Source organism: Pararge aegeria, chromosome 27 (assembly GCF_905163445.1).
Source record: "Pararge aegeria chromosome 27, ilParAegt1.1, whole genome shotgun sequence".
Lineage (NCBI taxonomy): Eukaryota > Metazoa > Arthropoda > Insecta > Lepidoptera > Nymphalidae > Pararge > Pararge aegeria.
Genome location: NC_053206.1, coordinates 1,718,239 through 1,738,871, shown reverse-complemented (window position 1 = coordinate 1,738,871; position 20,633 = coordinate 1,718,239). Strand labels below are relative to the sequence as shown.

At 36.7% G+C, this 20,633-nt stretch overlaps 1 protein-coding gene across 6 annotated transcripts; it reads left to right on the top strand.

Annotated features, from left to right (window-relative positions):
• The first annotated feature begins 972 nt into the window (after window positions 1-972).
• Window positions 973-20,469, top strand: LOC120635840 (zinc finger protein 354B-like). Of its 6 annotated transcripts, none has more exons than XM_039907021.1 (13): window positions 973-1,047; window positions 1,997-2,137; window positions 2,776-2,977; window positions 4,788-4,889; window positions 6,756-6,893; window positions 7,759-8,682; window positions 9,979-10,109; window positions 12,179-12,253; window positions 15,382-15,523; window positions 16,076-16,176; window positions 17,259-17,370; window positions 18,511-18,708; window positions 19,990-20,469. In XM_039907021.1, the coding sequence occupies exons 2-13, from the start codon at window positions 2,073-2,075 to the stop codon at window positions 20,029-20,031; spliced, it is 2,232 nt and encodes a 743-aa protein (XP_039762955.1). In that variant the 5' UTR covers window positions 973-1,047; window positions 1,997-2,072; the 3' UTR covers window positions 20,032-20,469. The 6 variants fall into 6 exon arrangements, with proteins under 6 accessions (XP_039762955.1, XP_039762954.1, XP_039762956.1 ...); XM_039907020.1 differs by having other exon boundaries at window positions 6,753-6,893; XM_039907022.1 differs by lacking the exon at window positions 4,788-4,889 and having other exon boundaries at window positions 6,753-6,893.
• Window positions 20,470-20,633: the final 164 nt, after the last annotated feature.

Genomic DNA, 20,633 nt, shown 5'->3' with positions numbered 1-20,633 from the left:
TTCAAAAATCCTCCACAATGGCGCTGGTGGATGCACAGGGTATGGTATGAATGTAGCAATCGTAGATGAATTGAAGTATGCCGAGTTAAAAAATTTAATGTCATTATCGACTAAAGTAGTTAATTATTGAGAATTTCAACAACTTACGTTGTACAAAATATTGTGGTAAATATAACCTTACTTCCTTGTATCTCCATACTTCCTTGTTTATTTTTCAAGCCTACTCTAACAATATTTATATTTGACGCTTCTTTTAAGAGTTACCCTGATGCAAATGTGGCGCCATCCTACTTTAATACATTTTGACGACACTTTTTCATATACACAGATGACTCTCCTTACCTCTACCCTCCATAGCCATTATGGAGGGTAGAGGTAAGGAGAGTCATATTATATGGGAGAAAAGTTGAAAAAGTGTCCAGTTGTTGCGCTAAATAACAGTTCAAAAATCCTCCACAATGGCGCTGGTGGATGCACAGGGTATGGTATGAATGTAGCAATCGTAGATGAATTGAAGTATGCCGAGTTAAAAAATTTAATGTCATTATCGACTAAAGTAGTTAATTATTGAGAATTTCAACAACTTACGTTGTACAAAATATTGTGGTAAATATAACCTTACATATTTATTATAACCAAACGTGCGTTTAGAGTGATTTTATTTCGTGAACAGTAAATAGTACGGTATTTATATTTGGCGCTTCTTTTAAAAGTTACCCTGATGAAAATGTGGCGCCATCCTAATTTAATACATTTTGACGACACTTTTTCATATACACAGATGACTCTCCTTACCTCTACCCTCCATAATATCCATATACCTGATGCTGTCACATCCCGAGACAGACCCACTACAAATCCATATCTGGCAGTTGTCACCTGTGCGTCAAAATGTTTTAAAAACATGGAAATGTCATTTGTCATATTATCAGAATTCTGATATTAATCTAAATAACCTGTGGATGTTCAAGTGATGACAGCAAGTTGTCATTGATTTCCCTTGTATTTTATTTTCAACTTAAGTGATTTTTTTAAATATTTCCAATAGTACAAGTTTTCTCTAACTTAACATCTGAATTATAATTAAAAACTCGTCTTGCACTTCTTCTTGTTGACAACTTGAGTCGACGCTGGGTCGACGTCTAGTGGTCTAGAACTAGAACGGCGTTCAAACGATATTCGAAATTCGAACGTTGCGCAGATAAATGAGCGAAAGCCTTAAAAAAAAATCATTAATTCAACATGTTTTTGCGTGTTTTATAGTAATAATTGGACGGACCAAATAAAAAACCTACAAATAGAGCAATAATTCGCAGGGACTGCAAGAAGCACGTCCTACTAAGTGTTGCCCTGCGTCCATCAACCTTAGCATAGGTGTTAAGGCTAATGTGCCTGTAGTTACTCCAGCACCAATGCTCTTCAGTCTTACTTCCCCGCATAAGTTCTGTCACTAAAAGCTTTACAACCAGTGGCGTGCATAGAGGTTATGCACAGGGTATGCAGGTGATATAAAATGAAGAAAATCTCCAGTAAAAGTAAAAAAAAATTTAAGGATAGGAATTGTAAGAGTTATAACTAGTACTAGAGATTTTCTCCATTTTATATGATCTGCATCCCCTGTGCATACCCTCTATGCACTCCACTGTTTACAACTACAAGTTTTACCACTCATAAATATGGCTAGCTGAAGTAAAATAAACTATTTTTAACAACCTCCCTGGCGCAACAGTGCTGTGGATTTAAGTAGGAGGTCTCGGGTTTGATTCCCGGCACAGTCAATTTGGGAATTTATAATTTCTGAATTTTCTGTGGGCTTGTTGGAAGCTTTGGCTAGGTACAACCATACCAACAAAGATGTGCCAGCTATATAGTCTTCCGGTGCTATGTCGCTTAGAAACCTATTAGAGATATGATTACCATTCTCCCTAATTCTGTCTAACTGGTTAGCTCGTTACCATCTTAGACAGCATTATCACTTACCACCAGGAGATTGCAGTGGAGGGCTAAGTTTTAGTAAAATTAAAAAAAAAAACAGGTTAAAGTGATCCCAAAATTCATAAGATAAAACAAAAATGAAGTGCTGTGTACCGTTCTGTGAGCCACAGTCCAGTGAAAATGCTTCCATTTCGTTTTTTAAGTAAGTATTGGAATTATTATGTCATCTGTATGCTATCTGTATGTATGTTTTGCATGAACTAATTGTTCAGAGTGCATTCATCAATAGCCTGTAACAGTCCACTGCTGGACTAAAGAATACTCTCTCAAATCACCACTCTGGGGTTTATCACCACTCTGGGCAGATGGGTGGGATTGGTGATCACAGTATATGGTAATAGTAGTACTAAGAACGCCACTGCCCATTCTCTGTTATATTCCCTTAGTCACCTTGTATAAAATGCACAGGTAGAGTAGGTGTGGTGACAAATGTATTCTGATATGCAGTGTTTTTTTTTTGCTATCACCATCTCACATTGTCATTCAAAAATTATTAGAAGAGCAAACTGGTTAGAGCAATAAATCACACCCAAGCTTTTTTGTCGATTAGGTAGTACTTTATACTATAATAGGATTTTAACCAGTTGATGTGACACCAATTAAATGCAATACTTCAAAACATGGTGATTACAAATTAAACTCTTCTTAGACCAGGGTGCGTTTGGAACCCTCCTAGCTTTAGTTTAAAGTTAACACCATCACTATCATTAGTGTAACATGTCAAATGTATGAATGCTTCATAAGGTTTACATGAATAAAAAAATTTTGAATTTTGAACAGGTTTCCTGTCACAAGATGGCTAAAGAGCTCATGGTTAGTGGCGATCGGTATGAGTGAGATCCAATGGCAGCCAGATTCAGTGGTTTGCTCGCAACATTTCCAAACTGATGACATACTTGTAAAAAATAATGGACCGTTAAAACTTAGAAAGAACTCTGTTCCTTCTATATTCAGGGATAACTGCATGGATAATAATCTACAGGTACATACTATTGTTATTATCTACATATATAAAAGGCAAAGGTGACTGACTGACTAACTGACTGACTGACTGATCTATCAACGCACAGCTCTAACCACTTGATGGATCGGGCTGAAATTTTGCACCCAGATAGTTATTACAATGTAGGCATCCGCTACGAAAGGATTTTTGAAATTTCCAACCCTAAGAGGGTTAAATGGGGGATGAAAGTTTGTATAAAATCCTTCATTTTACTTTTCAAGTTACATCCATTAAACTTTGATCTTAGGTTTCCGTTATAATAAAATAATATATAAATAAAGATATAAGTGTTTTACCAATTTTAAAAAATTCCAACCCCAAATGCATCAAATAGGGGATGAAAATTTTAAAGTTTCTGATTTTTTAAGAAATTTACGTTCGTATTTTTCTTCTTTCTATTAGCAGCGAGACTTTTTTTTTAAAACCTTTGTACTTAGTTAAAATTAACCAAATCCAAATGCATCAAATAGGGGATGAAAATTTTAAAGTTTCTGATTTTTTAAGAAATTTACGTTCGTATTTTTCTTCTTTCTATTAGCAGCGAGACTTTATTTTTAAACCTTTGTACTTAGTTAAAATTTCAAATCAAAAATTCAACTTAACGTGAGCGAAGCCGCGGGCGAAAGCTAGTTATTTATAACAGCTGTTGCTGAGTGCTGACCTGTATAATTTTCAGCCGCCGCTTCTTCTTCTTCTTCTTCTTCTGCTTGCGGCTCAGGTTCGTCTGGTCCCTGGTGTCACGTCGACCGGCTACGCTCTATTGTGACGCCGCTGTCTAGATCTCCCAGCAAGCGTTGGTCGCCTTCAGGAAAAGCAGCACTTTCCTTGCTGGAAGAAATTTAGCATCCTCTGGTTGCATTATGTGTTTCTCCAAAAGAGTGCTGCGTTTATGCATCAGCGCGGGGCAGGAACAGATCAGATGCAGCGGCGTCTCCGCAGCTTCCTTACAGAGTCTACATAGATCTGTGTCCTGCAGCTTTAGGTTGAACATGTGTCTACTAAGCCCACAGTGCCCCGTAAGCGCTCGCACTAGTATGCATAGGTTTTTTCTGTTGAGTGCTAATGCCTCAGCCCTCAGAGGCGGCCCTTTTGTTGAATGGTCTTATTAGCACTCGAGAATGGTTCATTCCTTGGAGTTGTCTCCAGCGAATGAGTGTGTGGTAATTACCGCCGCCGCTTAGTCAAAACTGAAAGTCAAAACTGAAAGTCAAAAATGAAAGTCAAAACTGAAAGTCAAAACTGAAAGTCGAAACTGAAAGTCAAAACTGAAAGTCAAAACTGAAAGTCAAAACTTACTAATTTGTAGTGAAAAAAAAAAAAAAAAAGAAGGCCTATTTTTGAAACATTTCAAAAATTCATACTCAACACAGATTGTACTACACACAGGTACTATGCGCGATTTTTGTATGGAAAAATTTGTATGCTCCTTTTGATTTAATATTTTTACAGGGTGTTTCTATTGAAATATACTTATGCACCCTTCAAATGTATTTCGCAATTCGGTTACACGTTATAAGCAGCGGAATCTTCTGATTGTCCACATTTTATTCTATTTTGTCATAGTCAAACATTTCTCTATTCAAATAGGCACATAGATGGCACTTTTGATGCGTTGATTATATATAAAATGTGTACATAGCAGTGAGAACTACATTCGTAAAGTTGTAACTAAAGCTACGAGGGTTCTAAACGCGCCGTGGTCTAAGAAGACGCCCACAACAAACTTAGCCGGGTGTTATTTTTGTTATCACCATCTCACATTGTCATTTGAAAATATTCTGTCTTTCAGTTCTGCGTGACATGCCTAGATACTGCCAGTAATATGTACCCGTTAGGTAAATATTTATCGAAGGCTTATAACAATTTGACTGGACACGACTTTTGGAAATTGGTGAGTTTATTTTTAATCGAGCGGGAATAAGTAGAGGGAAAGAGGGTTAGAGAACAACCGAGACTGGATTTTGTGGGACAAATAGAGCTTAGCTCTTGCGTTAAAGAAGAGAAGGAGAGTTAAGAGTTTAGAGAGAATTTTTAACAGTTGGTATTTGCGCATGGGCGTACACAGGGTGGGCAGCACCTCCCCTGCCCCTTCACAGGCCCTTCCCCTTTCCCCTGCCCCTTCTTCTTCTCTTCTTTATTCATTTGTCTTATAGTTTAGACGGCCGAGTGGCGCAGTGGGCAGCGACCCTGCTTTCTGAGTCCAAGGTCGTGGATTCGATTCCCACAACTGGAAAATGCTTGTGTGATGAACATGAATGTTTTTCAGTGTCCGGGTTTTTATCTGTATATTATAAGTATTTATTCGTAATATCACGATTCTTACCTGGCATCGACATATTTCATAACTCTTACCCGGTATTTAAAAAAAAGTTTATCGCTTACCTATCGGTGAGCCCTCCCTTAACATAGGTATAACATACAGAACACATAACATTTCAAAAAAAAAAATTCAAAAATTCAAATTCATTTATTTCAAGTAGGCCTACTTTATAAGCACTTTTGAAACGTCAAGTATGCATGTTTGTGTGACTCTACCACCGGTTCGGAAAGCAGATTCTACCGAGAAGAGCCGGCAAGAAACTCAGTAGTTGCTCTTTTCCAACATCAACATTTACAATCATTCATTTTGCTATCTTGCGGGAGATGAGAGCGAGGCTGGCTGCTTCCATTCTACCTTGTCATTTTCAGTACATATATGAAAATTTAATTTATGTCCATAAAAATATATCAAAATTTAAAAAGAAAATGCACTGTAACAATATAAATATTAGAAGCAAAAATAAACTCGTTGTGCAGTTTACTAGGCTACACAAAATTGCAAATTCATTCAAGGGAAATTGTATATTATTTTATAACAAATTACCAAATGAAATCTTTGAGATGTCTCTCAATAAGTTCAAAGTTTATATAAAACGTAAGCTTACAGAAAAATTAAGGATTATTTAAACGATAAAAAAGCTTGGGTGTGAATTGCTCTAGCTTCATAGCTTAATTTAAATTTACTGCAAGATGGTGATAACAAAAAAAAAAAAATTACCCGGCTAAGTTTGTTGTGGGCTCTTCTTAGACCAGGGCGCGTTTGGAACCCTCGTAGCTTTGAATTTAAGTTGGCGAACGAAGTTATCACCATCCCTTTACAATTATGTAAACATATATATATGAACGCTTCATAAGTGCCTGTGATAGGCCTATATGAATAAAGAAATTTTGAATTTGAATTTGAATTTGAACATCTATACCTTTCTATCTTTATGATTATTTTTATTTTTGCTGTGTTCACATGTCATTATTATTATTATTAATTTTTGTGAATGTAATGGTCACTTGTTATAGATAATAAATAAATAAATATACTACGAAAATACACACACCGCCATCTAGACCCAAAGTAAGCGTAGCTTGTGTTATGGGTACTAAGATAACTGATGAATATTTATATGAATAATATACATAAATACTTATGATATACATATAAACACCCAGACACTAACCAACATCCATGTTCTTCACACAAACATTTTTCACTTGTGGGAATCGAACCCACGGCCTTGGACTCAGAAAGCAGGGTCGCTGCCCCCTGCGCCAATCGGCCGTCACACATGATGACATATAAGGGAATGTGTTAAATATCGTACAAGTTTATAGTTTATTACTGTATATGGTAAATATGTATATTGTTAGTGTCCCTAATAAATAAACCATTATTATTATTATTATAATAAAAAAAAAAAAAGAAAAAAATTATTAATTTCAGAAGAACGAAATCTGTCATTTCAACAGTGAACCGCAGCTCTGCACGGAATGTACTCAGAGATTGATAAATTGTTATAAATTCAGGGAAAAGTGTTTGAAGACACATCGCTTAATAATGATGCTGCATAGTAAACGAGGAATGGTATGTATAATTGGTAGAACTAGCATATCTCGAAAACTGATTGTCAAACTAAAAGTGAATCTTCTTATCATCATATCTACCCATTGCCGGCCCAGTACAGCACGGCTAGCCTGAACGGAAGACAAATAATTCCCCAAGGTCAAATTTAGGATATTGGAAAAGAGCAACGGCTGAGTTTCTTGCCGGCTTCTTCTCGGTGGAATCTGCCTTGCGAACTGGTGGTAGAGTCACTACACACAGACAGACTTGACGTTTCAAAAGTGCTTATATTAGGCCTACTTAAAATAAATGAATTTTATTTTCTCTTACAGTTTTATCAACTCTCAGAGCACTGGCGCACAAGAAATAATATCCAAATAATATATGTGTAACTAGTTGTACCCTGCCACGCTTCGCTGTGGCACATTGTGATTGAATGGTTGAGAAAAATAGATAAAAACAATCCTTGATGCGTATTATATATCATGCTTAAATTTCAGCCCAATCGGTGCAGAACTTTTTGAGCAAAACCAACATAACATTTATATATATATAGATAATAAACGGGGGTAAACTCGTATTCCATGCTTAGGTGCTTTAGCAGGTTTAAGGCCGTAGTCCACCACGCTGGCCCAGTGCGGAGTGGTGGACTCAACACACCTTTGAGAACATTATGTAGAACTCTCTAGCATGCAGGTTTCCTTACGACGTTTTCCTTCACCGTTGGAGCAAGTGACATTTAAATAACTTAAAACGCACATAACTTAGAAAAGTTTTAGGTGCGTGCTTGGATTCGAAGTCCTAAAGTGAAATCGAGCTTCTACTCAATGCGCTGTCACCGCTACAAATACAAAAACAGATTATACACTTTTTTTGTATTTTTCAGTTAACATTAAATAAAATAAAGTCAATTAATAGAGCCACTCAGAAACTAAAGTCTACTTTAGCTGAACACGTTATCGCACCTGACCATTATGACCTCTATGTACATGAAGACTTCGTCGATATACAAGAAGTTAATACAGGAATAACTGAAACAAATACTGAAATGGGTGAATTTAATACTGAAATAAGTGGAGCAAATAATGGTAAAAGTGATAAACCTATATTAGAAGAGGCAGACTTAGATTTTGACATTGATGATGAAGCAGTATATATAAGCGATAAAAATTTAATAGACACTAATGTGCAATTTATAAACAAGAAGCATATAAATGATGAATATAGTGATAAAGTTATAAACGTAGACAGCGATGATGAATCGATGCCTCGAAATGATATAAATAATGATGATTTCACGAATGATGACCGAGACTCCGATGTTGAATGTTTAGACGATGACACTAATGATGAATCAGATTATTCGGATGACTTCGACAGCTATCTAAAATTTTTGAACAACAACATCGTCAGTAAAAACGACATTAACAACGGTAGGCGAACTAAGGTGATAGGTAATGCGAAAAAAAAGAAAAAGTTGGTCGATTATAAGAAAAAAAGAGTTAGTCTGAAGAACATCTTACTCGTGAAGGATGCCAAGGTGAATATTATCAAATCAACTAAAAACAAACACTCTAAGACGGATAAGAGTTGCAGCGAAAATGTTAAACGCAGAGATAAATCTAAACTCCGAAGCAGTGATCTGAAACTATTCACAGTGTCAGTGTTGAGCTACGAAGAACAACTAGCTGATATTCAGAAGCGGAAACAATCCTTCAATTATAAGTGCTTACCTTACAAATGTAACATTTGCTATAGGGGAAGTTGGCATCCTGTCCCATATAACAGACATATGGAAAAACATACAGTTGTAAGCATTATTAAGTTTAAATAGTTTTTATTAGTTTTTTTTATCTACACTTGGAGGAATTATCAATTTTATAAATTTAAAATGCATATGAAAATTTTCGGGGCGGACAGTATTTCAACCTGCGATGCAACCTTCTTTAATAACTTCGACGGCCGATTGGCGCAGTGGGCAGCGACCCTGCTTTCTGATGCCGAGGCCGTGGATTCGATTCCCACAACTGGAAAATGCTTGTATGGAACAAGAATATTTTTCAGTGTTTATATGTATACCAGCGGACCCCAGCGCCATCTGTCGGGCTGATTTGTGAACCTAAACCATCCAGGGTGACACCCAAACGCATTCCAAAAAATTCATTCAAATCGGTCCAGCCGTTTAGGAGGAGTTCAGTTCGGTCATACACAACACACGAGAAATATATATAAAGAAAACAAGTATTTATGTATATTATTCATAAAAATATTCATCAGTCATCTTAGTACCTATAACACAAGCTACGCTTACTTTGGGGCTATGAGCAATTTATTTACACACGGCGGAAGTGTAACTTCTGAAAAGTAGCCTATGAGAGATTGAGGTGGATGTAGGGTATCAGAACTATTAGGATAAATGTAATGTTTATTATTTAGTTTCCATGGTAACTGGAATAGTAAAAAAAACGTATTATGCTTTCTATCTCACTCTGTCCTATACATTTATGTGTTTCTTTCTTTATCTAGATATTATTCGGTTTCCTTGGTAACTTAAATAGGAAAAAAACAGATAAAATAGTATGTATATTTCTGTCTCATTCTTTGCCGGCTTCATCCTATACATTTTTATACTGTCGTTTTTTCCGTTGCATCCGGTTTGAAATCGCAATGATTCTTGAGAAGTTTCACTTCTAAAACTAAAAAAAAGAGTGTGTGTACTTATGTACACACGTTAGACGTTATACTTCTTTGGCGTATGGAAAAAAAAAACTAAAATGCAGTAGTGATTAACGATAAATATTAAAATTAATCAAAAAGATTTCATTTAAATAAAAAAGGTTTTATTAAAATAATATTTATTTATTCACACTGTTTGTACTGTTACGAAACACGTGTTCTAAATATAAAAATACTAGAATATACAACTTGAACATAGTAATTTCATGCCACCTAGAACTAACTTTACGATGTAGAATTCAAGTGTCGGTGTGCGCGCGCATCTTAAAAATTCACTCTCGACATTTTTTCTTCATCGCGCCAACAGAAGTATAACTTCAAAAAAATTATCTATTGGATGAAAAAAACATAAAAAAAATTTTTTTTTTAGAAATACGGACTTTTAGAATGCGCGATCTGCGGGTTCCATAAGAAGATTCGTTCAAAACTAATCAGCCATATTCAAGTCAATCACCAATACAGATTTAGTTGTCAGAGCTGTTCGTATGTCACAACTAGTATGTAAGTAAATCTCAGTCAAGGTCAAAAATATCTTTATTCAAGTAGGCCCATAGGTGGCACTTTTGATGCGCACATAAGAATTACACGGTAGTGAGATGATGGCGATAACCACATTCGTAAACTTAAAACTAAAGCTACGAGAGTTCCAAACGCGTCCTGGTCTAAGAAGAAGCCCACAACAAACTTTTTTTTTGTTATCACCATCTCACAATGTCATTTAAAATTATTAGAAGAGCAACCTGGTTAGAGCAATAATTCACACCCAAGCTTTTTTATCGATTACGTAGTCCTTTATACTATAGTAGGAGTTTCCTATAAGCTTACGTTTAATACAAACTTTGAACTTTTTAAGAGACATCTCCAAGATGTCAATTGGTAGTTTATTGTAGAATTGTATGCAATTTCCTTTTAATGAATTATCAATTTTATGTAACCTAGTATATTGCACGGTAAGTTTATTCTTACTTCTAATGTTTAAATTATTGCAGTCACATTTTTTCTTAAATTTAGAAATGTTTTTATGAACGTACATTAAATTTTTAAATATGTACTGACTATACACTGTCAGTATATACAACGTGTTACCGAACTACGAAATATTGTTGAATAATGCATAAGTATATTTCTAAAGTGGACTTTATACAAAAAAAACGGCTTTGCTTACAAGCAAGTTCGAAATTCAAATAAAACTTTAATTCAAATAAAATTGATGTATATAGTATGTATACTTCCCTACTAATATTATAAATGTCAATGTAAGTTTGTTTGTTACGCTTTCACGCAAAAACTACTTAACCGATCCTCATGAAACTTTGTACACATATTCTTGGAAGTGTTAGAAGTAATAAAGGATACTTTTTATCCCGACATTAAGCTCGGTTCCTTTGGGAGAGGGGATGAGTGTTTGACGATTTTACACCATAACTCCGACAAATTATAACCGATTTAAATAATTATTTATGCACTATAGAGGTTAAATATGTGTTTAATTGTGCCAAAACTGTGGTTGGAGATAGAGGTCAGAACTCCTCAGCGGACAGCAAACCCCTCATTTAAGGCTAAGCGATACTGAATACTTCAAATAATTTGAGTTCTACAACTAAATTTAATGCCATATCAAAAAACTAAATCAAACGCAGACGAAGTCGCGGGCAACAGCTAGTATGTATATATATATTTTGTTTTTATTAAAATTTATGTTTGAGTATGTCTATATATTTTCGAATATACGACGTGTAACAAAATTACGAAATAATATTGAAGTATGCATAAGTGTATTTCATAAGGAATCACCCTGTAAAAATATTAAATGAAAAGAAGCATGTTTATTTTTCCATACAAATTAATTCATAACATTTTAAGTGTTTATGACAACCCTATTTAAGATGAAAGACCGACACGCGCATAGTACCTACTAAAGTGGCAGGACTCACATGATTTTATTTTTGCATGTGATGTTAGGGCTGTATCCAGTGGCGTGCACTTCATACATGCACAAAAGCACTGCATACCGAAATTATTTTATACAGCTCGTATTGGAGGGGAATATTTCTATTTTATGCTATATATGTGCTTTATGCATACCCTGGCCGAAGACCCTGTGCACGCCATTGGCTGTATCTGATTTATTTCAGTATAAAGTATGGCAGTGGTTTACTCAAAAACTATTAGGTTTTCGGTTTCACAGATAAGTCTTAGAGACAGTACATAATGTACCTCTAAATGTGAAGTATTTATTTCGGTTTTTATTTAAATGTTGTTTAACAGCTGATAATATATTTTATTTATTAAGACAGCCGGTTGGCGCAGTGGGCAGCGACTCTGCTTTCTGCGTCCAAGGCCGTGGGTTCGATTCCCACACTGGATTAATGCTTGTTCGATGAACACGAATGATTTTTTAGTGTCTGGATGTTTATCTCAGTATTATAAGTATTTATGTGTATTACATTGATAAAATTATTTATCAGTTATCTTAGTACCTATAACACAAGCTACGCTTACTTTGGGGCTAGATGGCGATGTGTGTATTGTCGTAGTAAATTTATTTATTTATATATAAATTGTTGCAGATGGCAGGCCAAAGGACACGAACAATGGCACGGTGGCAAGGTGTTCAAATGCCAAAATTGTGATCTTGAATTTGCGTACGTAAAAGAAAATAAAAAAATAAATTACAATTATATGAGTAAAGAATATCTTTATATTATCTGCCTTCCGAACCGGTGGTAGTCACTACAAACAGACATACTTGACGTTTCAAAAGAACTAAATCTAAGTCTACTAGAAATGAATGAATTTTGAATTTTGAATTTTTTAAATTGAAGGCCGACTTGTGCGGTCAGTAGCGACCCTGCTCTCTGAGTCCAAGACTGTGAGTTCGATTCCCAAAACTGGAAAATATTTGTTTGTATATTATAAGTATTTATTTGTATTATATTCATAAAAATATTCATCAGCTATCTTAGTACCATAACACAAGCTACGCTTACTTTGGGGCTTGGAAAAGCAGGAGAATCTGTATGGTGTAATTGTTAAATAAATAAATAAATAAATATACTACGACAATACACACATCGCCATCTAGTCCCAAAGTAAGCGTAGCTTGTGTTATGGGTACTAAGATGCCTGATGAATAATTATATGAATAACACTAGCCGTTTCCCGCCCGCTACGCTGGGCGAATTGAAAAAGGAAATAAATTACATTTTATGTTTCATTTTTTTTTATCCGTGCCTTTCTTCCAAAAATTAATAATAATTGACATGAAGAAAAAAATTTGAAATGAGCATTGAAAGTTTAAGTTAAAGTCATTGCAAGTCTCATATGTGAAGTTGAAATCTGTCTAGGTTCAAGTGCGACGAATTTTCTGTTAACTAAAATTTTCTCCGTGACATCAATTTTTTATAGAAAATTAATTGTGCATGTTTTTTATGAATTCTATTGGAATAAGTAACTAAATTTCTTTTCCACATCTCATGTGCTTGGAAAATGCATTCATTTTAATCTGTTACATTTCCGCGATCCCGCAATAAAAGAATTCGTCGGTTATGTAGTCTGCAAAAGTAAAATGAATGTAAAATTCTTAGTCCGTTGATTGGATAGCTACATGTAAAGTTAAGTTTTTGAAACCTCTCAATGACTTTTTCTCCGCTGCCAAAAAGACGATTGTTATAAGGAAATACACGAATATCCCTACATACACGAAGATCCCCACCAAATTTGGAGTCTGTAGAAGTTACAGGTTAGAAATAAAAATTTTAGATTTTAACACCCACCCCCGCAATTCCTGTCGGAAGTAGACTTTATTGAAATCCATTTTGAGATGTTCTTTATGTGAATAATAAAAAATTCCTACCATATTTAGAATTTTTAGAAGCTATATTTCGAAATTGAAATTTTTTATTGTTGACACCCACCCCCGCGAACCTTATTGGAGGTGATGCATTGTAAAATCCGCTCGAAGATCATTTTTATATTACATATAGAACACTCTCACTAAATTTGGAGTCTATAGGAGCTTTAGCTGGAAAATTAAAAATATTAATTGTTAATACCCACCCCCGCAACCCCCTGTGGGGTGAGCTATCGTAAAATTCGTTCATAGCCTATTTCTACACCTGTTACAGAAGATTCCTACCAAATTTGAAGTCTATAGGAGCTATAGTTTAAAAACGGGAATTGTTCATTGTTAACGCCCCCGCAATCCCCTTTGGTGAATGAATTTCTTAAAATCTATTCATAGCTGACCTCTACATAGCAAAAGTAATATTCCTACCAAGTTTCACGTTTCTAAGACTTATGGTTCCCGAGATTTCGTGGTGAGTGACTATATAGATGGGAATTCTTCGATTATCATCGAAATTTTTAACTTTTTATCGGGCTTTTTTAAAATTTTCTTACATACAAAACTTTCTCCTGACAATTCTGAAGATAAAAAAAAAGCCCAATTGGTCCAGCCGTTCTCCACTACCGTGAGTAGATTCTTAGCTGAATGTAAAAAACCATAATCCGTTTAATACACTCTGTTGAAATCCATGAAAACAAAAGAATCAAGAGAAAATGCTTATATTTTGTTTTTATTAGCGGGATAAATGTTCATAAAAGTAAAACAGCAATAAAAAAATGAAGGAATGTTGGAATTCAAAAAATAGATAGCCATAAACCATCTAGGAAAAATTTCGCATAGAATGGTGGTAGTTTCATGTCGATACGATCAGTGGTTTAGGCGTGATTGAGCCTCAAACGAAGACCATTTTCATTATATATATATAGATACATAAATACTTATCTTAATATATATAAATCTCCTGTCACGATGTTTGTCCGCGATGGACTCTTAAACTACTTAACCGATTTTAAATTAATTTGGCACTCCGTGAGCAGTCTGGTCCGACTTAAGAGATAAGGTAGCTTAGATCTTTAATTATAGTCGCAATTTTATTTTATTGCAATTTTTTTGTCTATAATTAATTGACAGTCACATGTTATATATATATACTACTATACTCATTTAAGGCTTAGCGATACTGAATACTTTAAAAACAAAATCAAACGCAGACGAAGTCGCGGGCAACAGCTAGTAATATATAGATAAACACCCAGACACTGAAAAACATTCATGTTCATCACACAAACATTGTCCAGTTGTGGGAATCGAACCCACGGCCTTGGCTCAGAAAGCAGGGTCGCTGCCCACTGCGCCAATCTGCCGTCAAACTTAACAATTATTCATTGTAAAGTCAACATCTCTTGAGGATGCTCCGGTTTCGGAGCGAAACGTGCGTAGAGGGTACATTGCCGAAGATCTGTTTGGTGTGGAGTATAAGGATCGAAGAAATTATAAATTACACCATACAGACTCTCCTGCTTTTCGCGGAGTATAGCAAAATAAGCTATGTAGCGATAAGGCCGCCTAATTTTATACTTTTCGTGTAAATTTTTAGTTACAATTTTTCATTCGTTATGTGGTATTAAAAAAAAAACAAAAAAAAAAAAATATTGCCACGAGGATCCAGTGGCGTGCACAGGGTTTTTGACCATAAAGCAGGAAGATAAGGGAAAAATCCTTCGCATTTATGGGTTATACAAAAACTTTAGGGTAGCCAGTGTTTTTGCGCATGTATGAAGGGCACACCACTGCGTAGATCTAACACCAAGGATACCGTAGACTTAAGAACGTACAGAATCCTCATTCAGCCATTATAATTAATTTTTCTTAATGATTATTATTATTATTTCGTTCACTTTTTTTAATTTTTTTTTTTAATTGCAGAAAAAAGTCTTCGTATTTAAGCCACTTGCGCACAAAACATCCATCGGCGTCCCATATTTGTACACTCTGCGGATACTCGTACGTCAGCGCGATTGGCCTCAAGTCCCACACGACGATCCAGCATCGCTTCGAGAAACCCCGGGTGAGTGCGCTATGCTAGTAAACGGTGCATATAGGCTGAATCGATGTCAAAGTCAAAGTCAAATATTTCTTTAATCAATTAGGCACATAGATGGCACTTTTGATGCGTACATTACCTGTAAAATATGACATAGGAGTGAGTTGATGGCTATAACTTAATTCGTCAACTTAAAACTAAAGCTACAAGGGTTGCAAACGCCTGGTCTAAGAAAGAAACCCACAACAAACTTAGCCGGTTTTTTTTTTTGTTGTCACCATCTCACATTGTCATTTAAAACTATTATGTGCATTAAAATTTTCGGTGGGTGGCTTCGGCCGTGGCTAGTTACCACCCTACCGACAAAGACGTGCCGCTAAGCGATTTAGTGTTCCGGTGCGATATCGCGTGGAAACCGATTATGGGTATGACTACCATACTCCCTAACAGGTTAGCCCGCTACCATCTTACACTGCATCATCACTCACCACCAGGTGAGATTGCAGTCGAGGGCTAACTTGTAGGGGAATAAAAAAAAAATCATGGCACTCAACATTTTTGGCGCGCATATTGCAGAAGTTGGACGGTCCTACGTGTGAAGAATGCGATATTCGCTTCGCGTCTGTCACCGCGTACGAACGCCACAAGAAGGTTTCGCCCAAGCACAACGCTGAGAAGTGAGTATTATTTAAGTGATATATTTTTTTATAATAAGGAAATAAGGAAGAAAACCCCGGACGAGCTCTGATAAAAAATATTGCCACGTAGATCCAGTGGCGTGCACAGGAAAAAGCGGGAAGATAAGGGAAAAATCCTTCGCATTTATGGGTTATACAAAAATTTTAGGGTAGCCAGTGCTTTTGCGCATATATGAAGTGCACGCCACTGCGTAGATCTAACACCAAGGATACCGTAGAATTAAGAACGTACAGAATCCTCATTCAGCCATTATTGTATTCAGTGCGTTGTGTCCAAAAACGGTGAAAACGCCCCGCGCACGTTCTCCTCAATTGAAGTCGAACTCCTAACAAATGCGATATCAACGTTTCGCTTAAATTTTTAATTAATATTGTTAATTTATTAATTATAAAACTTGAGTTTGGAACATCGTCGCAAGGTTGCCTGCCATTTTGTATTCCATAGGATATATTTCGGAGTGTGTGCTCAAGAACTATTCGATCAAGTCCCCACTCGCCTTTTTACCATCGAACCGCGTGGCACCGTAAGGATCTGCATCCCTACGTGGTCGATACACCGCGGACGCGTACGAATCGCTTCGCATCTACGTTTCTGATCCGCACCGCTAGGATCTGGAATGCCCTTCCAGCTTCCATTTCCCCCTGTGCCTACAATATGAGTACCTTCAAATCGAGAGTGATTAGGCACCTTCTAGGCAAGCGCGCTCCACCTAAGGCTGCATCATCGCTTACCATCAGGTGTAATTGCGGTCAAGCGCTCGTCTATATACAAAAAAAAAAAAAAAAAACACTCGATTCGCGTAGCGTAGGTACTATGCGCGTGTCGGTCATTTAGCTTCAATAGGGTTGTCACAAGTATATACTCAGAATGTTTTGAATTCGTTTGCATGGAAAAATAAATATGCCTCTTTTCATAATTTATGGACGCCCTCTTATGCGTCCGCCAACATTATTTCGTAATTCGGTTACACGTTGTATATACGGAGTATTTTGCCTTTAATATAAACCCTATCCCCCTTTTTTACCCTTTAATATATACCTACGCCGCTTATCTGTTACAGGAAGTCCATCCGAAACGAGCAGAATCTCTCAAAGAACAGACGAACTACAGGCGTCCGGTCTAGTATGGAGCAATGTCCGATGCTATGTGAACTTTGCGGCAAGACCTTTCGGGTGAGAAATACTATATTATGAACTACCGTTTGCCCGCGACTTCGTTCCCGTTTGTCCGGTTGTCTGTCTGTGACCGTTTGTGTGTGTACTTTTATGTACACGCGTTAAAAGTTATACTTCTTTGGCGCAACAAGTTAATTTTTTTTTCAAAAGTTTATCTTTCGTCTTATTCTATGTTTGTAGAAAAAACGTCACTAACAATAGAAAATAGGTTTTAATACATTGAAAGTTTTATACATTTATTTTTCGAATGAGCCCGCAGACTTTGATAATTGAAAGTGTAGGTACAATGTCAAAACTTTTTTTTGAAAAACTAAAACGTCGACTATAGCTAGCTAGCTCAGGGTGTCGGTTTTTTGTGACGGTGTGCGCGCGCATCGTAAAAATTTACTCTCATTATTTTTCCCTAACGCGCCAAAAGAAGCATAACTTCAAAAATGTTTATGTAGACGTGACGTCATAATTCTGCTATGCAACAATAACTATTTTTCTTTTTATAAATATAAAAAGCATATAAAAATTTTCGGAACCGACATGATTTGAACCTGCGGCTCTCTGGCAGTCGCGGCCTGAGCGCTTTCTCCTATTAAGCTACGGCTCTCCTACCGTCGATGCCGAAATTAGTATATGCCTTTCACATCAGTCTTATAGCGACTGTAGCGCCATCTAGTAGGAAACGTTGCAGTTTCGATCTACGTTTTCAAAGGTCCATATTACAATGAGTTTGAACGTTTGAAACAAGAGATGACACATTGCTTTTTTATAATATTATAATTTTTATTAGTGTTTTTACCTACACTTGGAGGAAACACTAATTTAAATTGACGGCCGAGTGGCGCAGTGGGCAGCGACCCTGCTTTCTGAGTCCAAGGTCGTGGGTTCGATTCCCACAACTGGAAAATGTTTGTGTGATGAACATGAATGTTTTTCAGTGCCTTTCAGTGTCTGGGTGTGTATATTATAAGTATTTATGTGTATTATATTCGTAAAAAAATATTCATCAGCTATCTCAGTACCCATAACACAAGCTACGCTTACTTTGCGGCTAGATGGCGATGTGTGTATTGTCGTAGTATATTCATTTATTTATTTATAATAAAAAAAAAAAAAAAATTATATAACTAGTTTTGCGTCCTACAGTTGCGGACGCAACTGAGCTATCACGTACGCAAGCACGCCGGGGAGAAAAAGTTCAAATGCAGTCACTGTGACAAGAGATTCTATAACAAGAAAAGCCTTGTGATACACATGGAGTCGCACAGCAATGAGCCGGCGAGCTCGTGCGATGCGTGCGGTAAGGTGGTCATTACCCCTTCCAACAGACATCGACACATGGCGGTGAGTGTGAAATATGGTGTGTCTAAGAAATTAACGGTGTCTGTTGACGGCCAAAGGCGCAGTTGGCAGCGACCCTGCTCTCTGAGTCCAAGGCTGTGGGTTAGATTCCCACAACTGGAAAATGTTTGTGCGATGAACATGAATGTTTTTCAGTGTCTGCGTGTTTATATGTGTATTATAAGTATTTATGTATATTATTCATGTAAAATTATTCATCAGTTATCTTAGTACCCATAACACAAGCTACGCTTACTTTGGGGACTAGATGGCGATGTGTGTATTGTCTTAGTATATTTTATTTACTTACCCGGATGATCTGTCACATAAAACCTCTACTACTTTTTGTTTAGGCGAGAAAAAAAAAAATTTCAACCGGAGTGATCGGCATCCCTACAGGGTTGCCGAGTCTCCATGACTAACTCTGCTTAGGAGTAGGGACTCCTTTAAGAAGAGACAGGGCCCCCAATCCGCGGTGTCAGACTAAGGAAGACTGGGGCAGTCACTGGTTTTTTTATATAATAAGAATCAGGGCCTCAACTACCCCGGCGTAAGATTCGGATTCTGGAGTCTGGTGCAGTTGCTGAGACTTTAAGCTCTGCATATATGTAGCGATTCCAATAACAAGAAACAGGGCCCCTAAGACGCGACGTTCACAAGCCTGTTTGCAAACTTGTTTTCAAGCCTGTGTTACTAAGCAATGGACACTGGACAAATTGCGTGGAGTGCGATTAAAATATGTGGTCTAGTAACCCGGATTTGTCTGACCTAAAGTTTTGTTTGGACGTGGAGTGATCAATTACCTCTATAAAGCTTGTTTTGCGTTGCAAATAGACACCGACCCATAGTAGATAGTGCGACTAAAATATGATGTGTCTAAGAAATAGTCAGTGTCTGCTTGTACTGGCAGTATGTACGTTTAGGTTTGTCGTGCAGTAATCGATTAACTCCATAAACCTTTTTTTGAATTGCAAATAGAAACAGACACATAGTAGATAGTGCGTCTGTAACATGATGTGTCTAAGAAACCGGCAGTGTCTGCCAGTACTGGAGCTATGATCTCTAACTATTAGGTTTGTGAGGAGGTTCCTCACAAACCTAATAAGCATGGTGGCATTCAAAAGCCCCGCAAGGGGAGGGTGGATGTAATATTTTTTTAATAGTGTTGTTTTAAACATAATTAAGCATTGTTAAGAATTAAAAGAAAACGAAAATCAATAAATTATAGAAAAAGTAGGTGCTAAAATCATGTATAAAATTGTAAATATTTTTGTTTGTTCACAGCTTCACAAAGACGCAAAGCCGTGCTACAAATGCGATATTTGAGGCAAAAGGTTTCACTACAGCTTAAGGAAGGGACAAGCATGAGTTTACATATACACGGTTAGCGGTGGGCGGTCGAGGCCGGTGTCGAATGTTTACTGAGAGTTTTAGCTTTTAATAGAAGTAGCAACAGGGCCCCAAGAAAAGGTAACGGAGTCTCGAGCAGCCAGTGGGCCTTCAGGCTCTGTGTATAGTAGCATATTAAATAAGGAGAATCAGGGTCCCCAGAAATAATGCTGTAAAAGAGCAATCTGCTGAGTTTCTTACTGGCTCTATTCCATAGAATCTGTCTTCGGAACCGGTGGTAGAGTCAGTACCAACTGACTGATTTGGTGTTTAAAAAGTGCAGTTATTTAAAACGTAACATGTTTACTTCCAATTTACTTACTGTAAAAAATGTGACACTAAGACAGCGGTATTGCTCGATATGTAAAAATAAAGATCTTGACAAAAACTGCTTTTAATTTTTGCCCTCATCAATTTTGATACTTATGTGAAATATCATCCTCATATCATCCTATTAACGGCCCACTACAGAACACTCCTCCCACAATAAGAAGGGGTTAAGGCCGTAGTCCACCACGCTGGCCCAGTGCGGATTGGTG